The sequence below is a fragment of the Phoca vitulina genome, unplaced genomic scaffold (genome assembly GCF_004348235.1).
Source record: "Phoca vitulina isolate PV1807 unplaced genomic scaffold, GSC_HSeal_1.0 scaffold7, whole genome shotgun sequence".
NCBI lineage: Eukaryota > Metazoa > Chordata > Mammalia > Carnivora > Phocidae > Phoca > Phoca vitulina.
Window position 1 is genome coordinate 19,434,975 of NW_022589710.1, and position 13,106 is coordinate 19,448,080.

A 13,106-nucleotide genomic window follows, 5' to 3' on the forward strand; every position below is an offset into this window, starting at 1 on the left:
AGGAAACAGTGAACAAAACCAAAAGACAACCGACAGAATGGGAGAAGATATTTGCAAATGACATATCAGATAAAGGGCTAATATCCAAAATCTATAAAGAACTTATTCAACTCAACACCCAAAGAACAAATAATCCAATCAAGAAATGGGCAGAAGACATGTACAGACATTTTTCCATTTATACAATGGAATATTATGCAGCCATCAAAAAAACGAAATCTTGCCATTTGCAATGATGTGGCTGGAACTAGAGGGTATTATGCTAAGCAAAATAAGTCAATCAGAGAAAGACATGTATCATGATCTCATCGATATGAGGAATTCTTAATCTCAGGAAACAAAAAGGGTTGCTGGAGTGGTTGGGGGTGGGAGGGATGGGGTGGCTGGGTGATAGACATTGGGCAGGGTATGTGCTATGGTTAGCGCTGTGAATTGTGTAAGACTGTTGAATCACAGACCTGTACCTCTGAAACAAATAATACATTATATGTTAAAAAAAAAAAGAGAGAGAGAGAGAGAGAGAAGATAGTAGGAAGGGAAAAATGAAGGGGGCGAAATTGGAGCGGGAGATGAACCATGAGAGACTATGGACCCTGAGAAACAAACTGGGGGTTCTAAAGGGGAGGGGGTGGGGGGATGGGTTAGCCTGATGATGGGTACTAAAGAGGGCACATATTGCATGGAGCACTGAGTGTTATACGCAAACAATGAATCATGGAACACTACATCAAAACTAATAATGTAATGTATGGTGATTAACATAACATAATAAAATAAAATTTATAAATAAATAAATAAATAAATAAATAAATAAATAAATAAATAAAATAGACAAAGGACCTGAATAAACACTTTTCCAAAGAAGACATAAAAATGGCCAACAGGTACATGAAAAGGTACATGAAAAGGTGCTCAACTTCAGTAATTATCAAGGAAGTATAACTCAAAACCAAAATGAGGTATCACTTCACAATTCAGTTGTTCAGATGTCTATTATCAAAAAGATAAGCAATAACAAATGCTGGAGAGGATGTGGAGAAAAGGAAAACTTGGTCACTATCAGTAGGATTATAAATTGGTACAGCCATTATAAAAAGACTATGGAGGTTCCTTGAGAAATTAAAAATAGAACTACCACATGATTCAGCAATCCCTCTTCTTTGTATACATCCAGAGGAAATGAAATTATTACCTTGAAGAGGTGTGTACTCCTATGTTTATTGCAGCATTATTCACAATAGCTAAAGTATGGAAAGAACCTAAGTGTCTATCAAAGGATGAATGAATAAACAAGATGTGGTATATATACACAATGTAATATTATTCAGATATAAAAGGAAATCCTGCCATTTGTGACAACATAGATGGACTTGAGAGCATTATGCTAAGTGAAATAAGTTAGACAAAGAAAGACAAATATTGTAAGGTATCATGTAAATATTGTACGATATTATTTGTACATGGAATCTACAAACTCAGGACAGTAGAATGGTGGTTGCTAGGGGCAGGTAATGGAGGAAATGGGAAATTTTGGTTAAAGGGTACAACCTCCAGTTTTAAGATAAATAAGTTCTGGGAAACTAATGTACAGAATGCTGAGTATCATTTAAAAATACTGTTATATACTTAAAAGTTGCTAAGAAAGATCTTAAGTTGTCTCACTAACAAAAATAAATTGTAATCATGTGAGGAGATGGATATCTTAACTAAACTTATTGTGATAATTAGTTTACAATATTACATGTATCATATCATCACATTGCCCACCTAAAACTTACACTATGTTATTAGTTAATTATATCTCAATATAGCTGGAGAGATAGAAAATTAAAAAAGCAAATACAAAAAAAATTTTTTTCAAAGAAGAGGAACCACAATAGAAAATCTAAAATAGACCTGGGGAAGATGGCAGCAGAGTAGGAGGACCCTGGCTCACCTCATCCCATGAATACAACTAAATCACTATAAAATCATCCTAAATACCCCACAAATTTGACAGACTCTAGCAGAAGTCTAGCAGAACAAACCTGACAACTAAAGGTAAAGAAGAGACCACATCAAAGAAGATAGGAAGTGTGGAGACATGGTTTAGGGGAGAAACAGAACCTGGCTGCTGCAGATGGGAGGGAGTGGCAGTCATGGAGAAGGGCTAGAGAGAGGGGAGCACATAGGAGAATGAACAAGGAGAATGTTTCCCCATAGCCATTGGGTTAGAAAGTGAGAAGAGCTGAATTTTGTGAGCTCTTGCAAGTGAGGGGCATAAAGCCTGAAGTTTTAAATCTCAGTAGGCTGGGAGAGTTCAGAGGCATTGGGGCTGCTCTTGGAAAGAAGGTGGGCAAACAACCTGAGGAAATAGAGCATGGAAACAGCAATCTGAAGAGTGCCTGGGGGCACAGTGAGGAGTTTATTTGTTCTTCTTGGAGTATGTCCCTAAGAGGCAGTGTTCATGGACAAAATTCTCCAGGAACAAAGGAGCTAGCTGGTGCCATTTCCCTCCCACACCCCTCAGCATAAGTACAGGGCCACCTGTGGAAACTAGTACAGTGTGGACAATGGCTGCCTAACTTGCTTACACCAAGCTCCCCAGTACTCCAGTGGAACTGCCTTTCTTAGTCACACTTCAGTCCCAGTATGGTGGGCCCCTCCCCCAGAAGACCAGGACAAACCCCTGCCCACACCATGTCTCCCAACCAGATAGTTTTGTAGGGCCTCAGTTCCAGTGGAGGTGGTGACAGCTCTTATTTCACAAGCAGACCAGAGTATACCTAGTTAAAACCTGCCATATTCAGGCCAGGGACCAAACACTGCCCACAGCAGGCAAGCAGAGCCTCTCCAGATGACTTCCCTGAGGGACAGAACAGCCAGAACACAACAATAGAGTGCATGCAGCACACACCAGATACACTCCCTGAAGCACCAGGTCCTGGGCACTACATGACCTCTCCTTCCTAAGGCCATTACTTTCAGGAGCAGGAGGTCTAACTTGCATTTCTAACACACAGAGCAGGCAGAGACTTAGACAAAATGAGAAAACAGAGGAAATTATCCCAAATGAAAAAAAGAAAAAGAAAAAGATAAGGCTATGGTCAGAGATCTAAGTGAAATATATATAAGTAACATGCCTGATGGGGGATTTAAAGCAATGATCATAAGGATACTCATTGGACTTAAGAATGGAAGAAATCAGTGAGACCCTTACTACAGAGATAAAAGAGTTTAAAAAAAGAATCAATCAGAGAGGAAAAGTACAATAAATGAGATTAGAAACATGCTTGATGCAATGAACAGCAGGTGGAAGAAGAAGAAGAATGAATTAATGACCTAGAAGACAAAACAATGGAAAACAATGAAGCTGAACAAAAGAAAGAAAGAATTATGCAAAACGAGAATAGACTTAGGGAACTCAGTGACTTTATCAAACATGGTATTATGTTTGTAATAACATTTGTATCATAGGAGTCCAAGGAGAGAGAGAAAAGGGGGCAGAAAATTTATTTGAAAATATAATAGCTGAAAATTTCCCTAATCTGGGGAAGGAAACAGATATCCAGATCCAGGAGATACAGAGAACCGCCAACAAAATCAATACAAGCAGATCCTCACCAAGACATATTATAATTAAACTGGCAAAATACAGTTATAAGGAAAAAAATCTTGAAAGCAGCAAGACGAAAGAAGACTGTTACTTATAAGGGAAAACCCATAAGGCTCTCAGCAGATTTTTCAGCAGAAACTCTCTAAGTCAGAAAGGACTGGCATGATATATTCAAAGTCCTGAGTGGGAAAAATCTGCAGCCAAGAATACTCTATACAGCAAGGCTACCATTCAAGATAGAAGGAGAAATAAAGAGTTTCACAGACAAACAAAAATTAAAGGAGTTCATGACCACTAAACTACCCCTGCAAAAAATATAAAGGGGACTCTGTCAGTGGAAAAGAAAGACCAAAAGTGACGGTATGAAGGTAGGAAACACAAAAGCAGTAAAAATGAATATTTCTATAAAAAATTAGTTAAGGAACTCACAAAATAAAAGGATGTAAAATATTACAAAAACTACCTAAAACTTGGGGAGGACAACAGTAAGGAATGGATTCAAACATAAACAACTATCAACTTAATATGGACTGTTATATACAGAAGATATTGTATACAAACCTAATGGTAACTACAAATCAAAGTCACTAATAACTATGCAAAGAATAAAGAGAAAGAAATACAAATATATCACTAAAGAAAACCAGCAAACCACGAAAGAGACAAAGTTAAAGGATCAGAAAAAATCTCCATAGACAACCACAAAAACAAGAATAAAATGGCAATAAATACATACCTGAATAAATAAATACTTTGAATGTAAATGGACTAAACACTCCAAACAAAACACATAGTGTGTCAGAGTGGATAAAAAAATACCCATCTATATGCTGCCTACAAGAGACTCATTTTAGACCTAAAGACACGTGCATATTGAAAGTGAGGGCATGGAGAAACATTTATCATGCAAATGGAACTCAAAAGAAAGCCAGAGGAGCAATACTTATATCAGACAAACTAGACCTTAAAACAAAGACTGTAATAAGAGACAAAGAGCACTATATCATAATAAAGAGGATAATCCAACAAGAAAATGTAACAATTGTAAATATTTATGCATCAAACATGGGAGCACCCAAATGCATAAAACAATTAATAATAAACATGAAGGAACAATCTATAATAATACAAAAATAGGAGACTTTAACATCCTGTTTACATCGATGAACAGATCATCTAAACAGGAAATCAACAAAGAAACAATGTTTTTGAATGGACACTCTGGACCACACGGACTTAACATATATTCAGAGCATTCCATCCTAAAATAGCAAAATATACATTTTTTTCAAGTGCACATGGAACATTCTCCAGAATAGATCACATATTAGGCTACAAAACAACCCTCAACAAATTCAAGAAGATTGAAGTCATACCATGTACCTTTTTCTGACAACAATGCTGTGAAACTAGAAGTCAACCACAAGAAAAATCTGAAAAGACCACAAATATATGAAGGTTGAATAACATACTACTAAACAATGAATGGGTCAACTAGGAAATTAAAAGATGTAAAAAAAAAAAAAAATACATAGAAACAAATGAAAATGAAAATACAATGGCCTACAACCTTAGGGATACAGGAAAAGTGGTCCTAAGAGGGAAGTATATAGCAATACAGGCCTATCTCAAGAAGCAAGAAAAGTCTCAAATAAACAACCTAACCTCATATTTAAAGGAGCTAGAAAAAACAACAACAACAAAAAAACCTAAAACCAGCAGAAGGAAGGAAATAATAAATAGAGCAGAAACAAATGACACAGAAACTAAAACAAAACAAAACAACAATAGAACATATCAATGAAACTAGGAGCTGGTTCTTTGAAAAAATCGGTAAAACTGATAAGCCTCCAGCCAGACTTAGCAAAAAGAAAAGAGAAAGGACTCAAATAAATAAAATCACAAATGAGAGAGGAGAAATAACACCACTACAGACATATAAACAATTATTAAGAGAATATTATGAAAAACTATATGCCAACAAATTGGACAACTTACAAGAAATGAAAAAAATCCTAGAAACAAATAAATTACCAAAACTGAAACAAGAATAGAAAATTTGAACAGACTGATAAACAGCAAAGAAATTGAATCAGTAATCAAAAAACTTCCAACAAAAAAAAAAGCCCAGGACCAGATGGCTTCACAGGCAAATTCTACTAAACATTTAAAGAAGAGTGAATACCTATTCTTCTCAAACTATTCCAAAAAATAGCAAAGGAAAGAAAACTTTCAAATTCATCCTATGAGGCCAGCATTAACCTAAAACTAAAACCAGATAAAGACACCACCAAAAAAGAGAACTACAGGCTAGTATCTCTGATGAACATAAATACAAAATCCTCAGCAAAATACTAGCAAACCAAATCCAATAATACATTTAAAAAATCATTCACCATGATCAAGTGGGACTTATTCCTGGGTTGCCAGGGTGGTTCAATACTCGCATATCAGTCGATGTGATATGTCCCCATAAATAAAAGAAAGGATAAGAACCATGTGATCACTTTAATAGATGAAAAAGAAGCATTTGACATAGTACAACATAAATTCATGATAAAAACTCTCAACGAAGTAGGTTTAGAAGGAATATACCTCGACATAGCAAAGACCATATGTGAAAAACTCACAGCTAACATCAATCTCAAATGGGGGGAAACTGACAGCTTTTCCTCTACAGTCAGGAATAAGACAGAGATGTCCAATCTCACCACTTTTATTCAACATAGGACTGGAAGTTCTGGCTACAGCAATCAGACAACAACAACAACAACAACAACAACATAAATAAATAAATAAATAAATAAATAAATAAATAAAAAATAAAATGGCATCCAAATTGGCAAAAAAAGAAGTAAAACTTTCACTATTTGCAGATGACATGATATAATATATAGAAAACTCAAAAGATTCCATCAAAAAACTACTAGTACTGATAAATGAGTTCAGCAAAATCACAGAATACAAAATGAACATACAGATATCTGTTGCATTTCTATACACCAGTAATGAAGCAGCAGAAAGAGAGATTAAGAAAACAATCCCATTTACAATTGCACCAAAAAACAACAAGAAACCTAGGAATAAACCTAACCAAAGAGGTGAAAGACCTGTACTCTGAAAACTATAAAACACTGATGAAAGAAATTGAAGGTGACACAAAGAAATGGAAAGATACTCCATGCTCATGGATTAGAAGAACACATATTATTAAAATGTCTATACTACCAAAAGCGATCTACACATTTTATGCAATATCTATCAAAATACCAACAGCATTTTTCACAGAGCTAGAATGATCCTAAATTTTGTATGGAACCACATAAAACCCAAATAGCCAAAGCAATCTTGAAAAAGAAAAACAAAGCTGGAGGCATCACAATTCCAGACTTCAATTTATATTACAAAGCAGTAGTAATCAAAACAATATGGTACTTGGCATAAAAATGGACACAGATCAATAGAACAGAATAGAAAACCCAGAAATGAGCTCACAATTATGTGGTCAATTAATCTTTGACAAAGCAGGAAAAAATATCCAATGGGAAAAAGACTGTCTCTTCAAAAAATGATGTCAAGAAAACTGGACAGCAACAGGCAAAAGAATAAAACTGAACCACTTTCTTTCACCATACACAAAAATAAATTCAAATGGATTAAAAACCTAAATGTGAGACAGGAAACCACAAAAGTCCTTGAAGAAAGTACAGGCAGTAATTTTTCTGACATCAGCCATAGCTACATTTTTTTGATAGGTGTCCCAAGGCAAGGGAAGCAAAAGCAAAACTAAGCTATTGGAACAACATCAAAATAAATAACTTCTGCAAAGCAAAGGAAACAAGCAACAAAACTAAAAGGCAACCTAGGAAATGTGAGAAGATATTTGCAAATGACATATTCAAAGAGGATTAGTATCCAAAAAATATGTAAAGAACTTATAAAACTCAACACCCAAAAAATGAATAATCCAATTAAAAATGGGCAGAACACATGAAGAGACATTTCCCCAAAGAAGACATACAGATGGCCAACAGACACATGAAAAGATGCTCAACATCACTTATCAGGGAATTGCAAATCAAAACTACAAGATATCACCTCACACCTGTCAGAATGGCTAAAATCAACAAGAAACAACAGGTGTTGTGAAGATGTAAAGAAAGGGGAACTCTCATGCACTGTTGGTGGGAATGCAAACTGGTGCAGCCACTCTGGAAAACAGTATGGAGGTTCCTCAAAAAGTTAAAAATAGAACTATCTTATGATCCAGCAATCACATTACTAGGTATTTACCCAAAGAATATAAAAGTACTAATTCAAAAGGATACACGTACCCCGATTGTTATAGCAGCCTTCTTTACAATAGCCAAATTATGGAAACAGCCCAAGTGTCCATCAACTGATAAATGGATAAAGAAGCTGTTATATATATATATATATACACACACACAATGGAATATATATATATATATATATATATATACACACACACACAATGGAATATTAGCCAGAAAAAAAGAATGAAACTTGCCATTTGCAATGACATAGATGGAGCTAGAGAGTATAATGCTAAATGAGATAAGTCAGTAAGAAAAAGACAAATACCACATGATTTCATTCATATCTGCAATTTAAGGAACAAAACAATCAAACAAAGGGGGGATAAAAGAGAGAGAGAAACCAAGAAACAGACTCTTAACTATAGAGAACAAACTGATGGTTACTAGAGGGAAGGGGAGAGAGGTGTTGGGGATCAAGGAGGGTACTTGTCGTGGTGAGCACCAGGTGTTGTATGGAAGTGTTAAATTATATTATATACCTGAAACTAATATTACACTCTATGTTAACTAACTGGAATTTAAATAAAAACCTTAAAAAATCTAAAATAGAAAAAGAAAACTTCAAATTTAAAAAAAGGCATTTAACTGGATTTTAAGTATACCAGAAAACAAAATAATTTAAAGGATTTGGAAATATCAAAAAAGCAATCCTCATTCAAGAAGTCTAGGATAATGTTTCCCAACCTCAAATCTGGCACATATTAAAAAAATATTGTACTCACAAAAATTTTTATAAAGTTCCAGAAGAAAAATCACTTAAAAATGTCACATGCTCTTATTGTACACACTGTACAGAGGTAATGAAGAATGTGAGAAACATCTAACAATTATAGGGCATCAAAGTTTAACAAGGTCTGGAATCATCAATCTAGAGTTTTTACTAAACAGGGAAATACACTAACGAAATTAAATTTTTAAGAGAATAATCTCATTATTTCAGCATATAGTAACTAAATTATAGTATAGCTAAAGAAAATATTTTCCCAAAAGTGGCCATAACCATAGAAACCAAGATGTCATTTATTAACAGACATCTTATATTAATCCATAATTACTCTTTAAAAATGTCAATAGCTTATCCAGTAGTCCCCCATTACCCACAAAGGATACCTTCGGAGATCCCCAGTGAATGCCTGAAATTGTGGATAGTACCAAGTCTTATGTATACTGTTTTTTCGTATTCATACATACCTACAATAAAGTTTAATTTATAAATTAGGCACAGTAAGTGATTAACAACAATAACTAATAATACAATAGAACAATTATAACAATATTCTGTAATAAAAGTTATATGAATATAATCTCTTTCTATTTCAAATATCTTATTGTACTGTACTCACCTTTCTCCTTGTGATGATATGAGAGGATAAAATGCCTACATAATGAGATGAAGTGAAGTGAATGGTGTAGGCATTGTGACGTAGCGTTAGGCTACTACTGACCTTCAAGGAAAGATACATCAGAAGGAAAACATGCTTCTGGACCACAGCTGATTGCAGGTAAGTGAAACTATGGAAAGCAAAACTGCAGGTAAGGGGAGACTACTGTACTACAACTAGTCATTCAACTTTATGCAAGTTTCTCTTTATCACAAGTTCAGAGTACAAAAAATGAGCCAAGCTTCCAAAGGATTCATCACATTCTAAGTTGAAATGAAATTAAAACTAAGTAGAAATATGCCCTCAAGGCCATCTAAGTGTACTTTTCTTTATGTTTACACACCTTTTAAAATACTTTATCCAGGCTATCTTCATTAAAAAGAAGATTTTTACAAAGGAATTAAGTTTCCCTATCCAGATATGGAAATGTAAAACATGCAAGAAGATAGGGATGAAAACAGGAAAGAAATGCTGGCCTCAGAAGGAATCAAATATAAAGAGAATTAGAGATATTATGTATTATAATAAGGAGAAAAAAAACACATACCTTTAGCTATATGACTAGAACTCAAGGAATTTAGATGAGAGAACTGCAGCAAAAAAACTGCCTTTTCCACTACAAGCTACATGTAGTGAAAAGTAAATATAGCTATAGAGTGTATTTTACCATTTTCAACAGGGTTTATTATAGAAAGGATATTTTAAGTAATTATTTCAATCAACAACTTACTTTGTTTCCAAATGGGTATTTTATATATGCTAGATTTGAATGAAAATAACACAGTAATTTTAAACCACTAGTTTTTATTGTTCATTTTCCAACCAGTGGTCCACGTCTTGGGGTTTCCTTTTATCTCCCTATTCACAAAGCTACTTCCAAATGCCTACACTTTTCTAGCGTGTTTATGTCCCCTAGCTTCTGATTGCTAACTTTAAGACCTGATTACAGCTGAGGAAGAGGCCTCTATTTTATTTCTATATGAAAGACACCCTCCACTTCGAAGGCCGGGACCTGTTCTTTCTTGATATTAGACAAATCTTCAGGGGCAGGATCCAGTTCTAAAGGCTCTTCAAGTTTTTGCTGATCTTCCAAAACCAGTGATTCTAATTTTACCACTGGGACATCTGTTGTCTGGAGAGATTGATATTCAGTAGACATATGGTCTACCAAAGCCTCATTTACAGCAATGTGTTCAGATGGTGGAGGCTGAACTTTAGCAAGGACATCTTCTATAGAGATTTGTGTAATAAAGTCCTCTTCAGCTGCCGGAAACTATTTGTCAACAGGGACCATTTCTAAAGTAGTTTCTTCATCTGATGGATGAAGTTCAATGAGGACTCCTCCAGCTGGTGCAGACCAAACTTCAGCTGGGGTATCTTCTTTAGGGACCTCCTCTGCTGGTGGAGACCAAATTTCAGCTGAGGTGTCCTCAGCTGGTGCAGACCAAACTTCAGCTGGGGTATCTTCTTCAGGGAACTCCTCCGCTGGTGAAGACCAAATTTCAGCTGAGGCCTCCTCAGCCGGTGGAGACAAAATTTCAGCCGAGGCCTCTTCTGCAGGGCCTGCCTCAGCTGGTAGATACCAAACTTCATCTGGGGCCTCTTCTGCAGGAGCCTCCTCAGCTGGTGGAAACTGTACTTCATCTGGAGCCTCTTCTGCAGGAGCCTCCTCAGCTGGTGGAAACTGTATTTCATCTGGAGCCTTTTCTGCAGGAGCCTCCTCAGCTGGTAAAGACCAAATTTCATCTGGAGCCTCTTCTTCAGGGCCCTCATCAGCTGGTGGAGACCAAACTTCACCTTGGGCCTCTTCTGCAGGAGCCTCCTCAGCTGGTAAAGACTGAACTTCAGGAGATGTCTCAGCTGGTGGAAGCTGAACTTCAGTTGGGACCTCTTCTGCTGGGGTCTCCTCAGCTGGTGGAGACTGAACTTCAGGAGATGTCTCAGCTGGTAGAGGCTGAACTTCAGTTGGGGCCTCTTCTGCAGGGGCCTCCTCAGCTGGTGGAGACTGAACTTCAGGAGATGTCTCAGCTGGTGGAGGCTGAACTTCAGCTGGGGCCTCTTCTGCAGGGGTCTCTTCAGCTAGTGGAGGCTGAACTTCAGCTGGGGCCTCTTCAGAGAAGGCCTCCTCAGCTGGTGAAGACTGAACTTCAACTGGGGCCTCTTCTGCAGGGGCCTCCACAGCTGGTGAAAGCTGAAGTTCTGGGGCCTCTTGTGTAGGAGGCTCTTCAGCTGATAGAGGCTGAACTTCAGCATAAACCTCTTCTGAAAAAGCCTTTTCAGCAGGGATAGACTCTACTTTAGCAGGGGCCTCTTCTGCAGGAGTCTCCTCAGCTGGGGAAAGCTGTACTTCAATAGAAGCTTCTTCAACTTTTGGAGACTGAACTTCATCAGGAGGCCCTTCTGAAAGAGCCTCTTCACCCAGTGTGGGCTCTACTTTAGCAGGGGCCTCTTCTGCAGGAGCCTCTTCAATTGGTGGAGGCTGAAGTTCAGTTGGGGAGTTTTCTGTAGTAGTCTCCTCAGCTGGCAGAGGTTGCACTTCAGCAGAGATCTCTTCTGCAGTGGGAGGCTGTACTTCACCTAGAACATACTGCTCATCTTCTGAAAATTCCAAAGAACCTTTTTTGCTTTGTTGACCAAATATAAATCTGCTATGTATCTGCCCAATTGCTTCATCTTTACTTGTTGAGGGTTGCAATTCAGTATGTTCACTAATGAAAAACTTCCCTGAGGATTTACGTTTCTGCACAACTTCATTTGACTTTGAAAAAGAGCTATCTGGCCTGCCAATAACCATTATTTCTGTTTCACTAAAGTACGTCTGCTGTTCCTTGTCCACTTTTTCTTTTTGAGGAATGTTCATCATTGTCCAGTCTCCAGTACAACTAGTCTGCTGAGATCTGTCTATTTTGAATTGAACTGAATGTCTGCTTGGTGGAATTTCTACTTCCTGAGCACCCTCTGGAAAGTCAGGGACTGCTTCTCCAACAGCAGCTGGCTTTTCTTCAGGTATCACTGTTTCACTAATTGACATGATTTCTTCTTTTTTCTCTTCTACAGTAGCGTCTGTTTGCAGAGATTTATCAGTCATATCCTGTACACGTTTTCTCTTTGTCCAAGTTTGCTGAAGTTGAGAAGATACTCTGAGAGACTCATAGTTGACTTTGCTTCCAGGAATATTACCAATACTAAGGGTAGCTTTAGGGCCAGATGATTGTGATATAGGCAAGTGTTTCTTTTTCTCTGTCACTTCAGTCTGCTGGGATTTGTCTACCATTGGTTGGCTGGGTCGTCTTCTCTTTCGAATTTCTTGTCTCCCTGCTGAGATAGGCTGATCAGGTTCATCACCTTCTTCCATTTCTAAAACTGGTGAATTTCAAACATATTACTCTTCAAGTAATTAATCATTAAGAATCACAAATGTACCAGACAGGTAAGCCTTTGTCTTTCTTCATTAAGTGTTGTTCTGTTGAGCTACCTTAGAAAAAAGTAATTAATAAATTACTACATTCTGTACTACACTCTTGTTGGATCCCACCTTACTCAGTAAGCATCTCTCTTGTTTAGTCTCTCATATGACTAATCTCACTTCTAGAAGTTTCCCTTAAAGGTCTATGACATCACAGTCAATTCTCCCTACAAGGTTCCATTGGTGGTGTTCCAAGCACATTTTAACTTGGTATAAACACTCATAAACAATGGCTACAAGTGAGAGAGCTACTATTTGAAACATCAAGTTGAAAAAAGCATTTGTCTATCAGAGGAACATCAAGTAAACTCCAGTAATGTTGC

The 13,106-nt window shown here is 36.9% G+C and overlaps 1 protein-coding gene across 1 annotated transcript; it reads right to left on the minus strand.

Moving 5' to 3' along the window:
* Window positions 1–10,219: 10,219 nt before the first annotated feature.
* On the minus strand, window positions 10,220–12,672 carry FSCB (fibrous sheath CABYR binding protein). The gene is made up of 2 exons (XM_032404598.1): window positions 10,681–12,672; window positions 10,220–10,590 (listed from the first exon to the last, which is right to left on the minus strand). Exons 1-2 carry the CDS (start codon window positions 12,670–12,672, stop codon window positions 10,282–10,284), a joined length of 2,301 nt encoding a protein of 766 aa, XP_032260489.1. The 3' UTR covers window positions 10,220–10,281.
* Window positions 12,673–13,106: the final 434 nt, after the last annotated feature.

Bases quoted from the DNA above. Each gene is read 5' to 3' on its own strand.
- FSCB (XM_032404598.1), bottom strand. From the start codon at position 12,672: ATGGAAGAAGGTGATGAACCTGATCAGCCTATCTCAGCAGGGAGACAA. The intron at 10,591-10,680 runs GTTTGGTCTGCA...GTTGACAAATAG, and splicing joins AAGAAGATACCCCAGCTGAA to TTTCCGGCAGCTGAAGAGGA.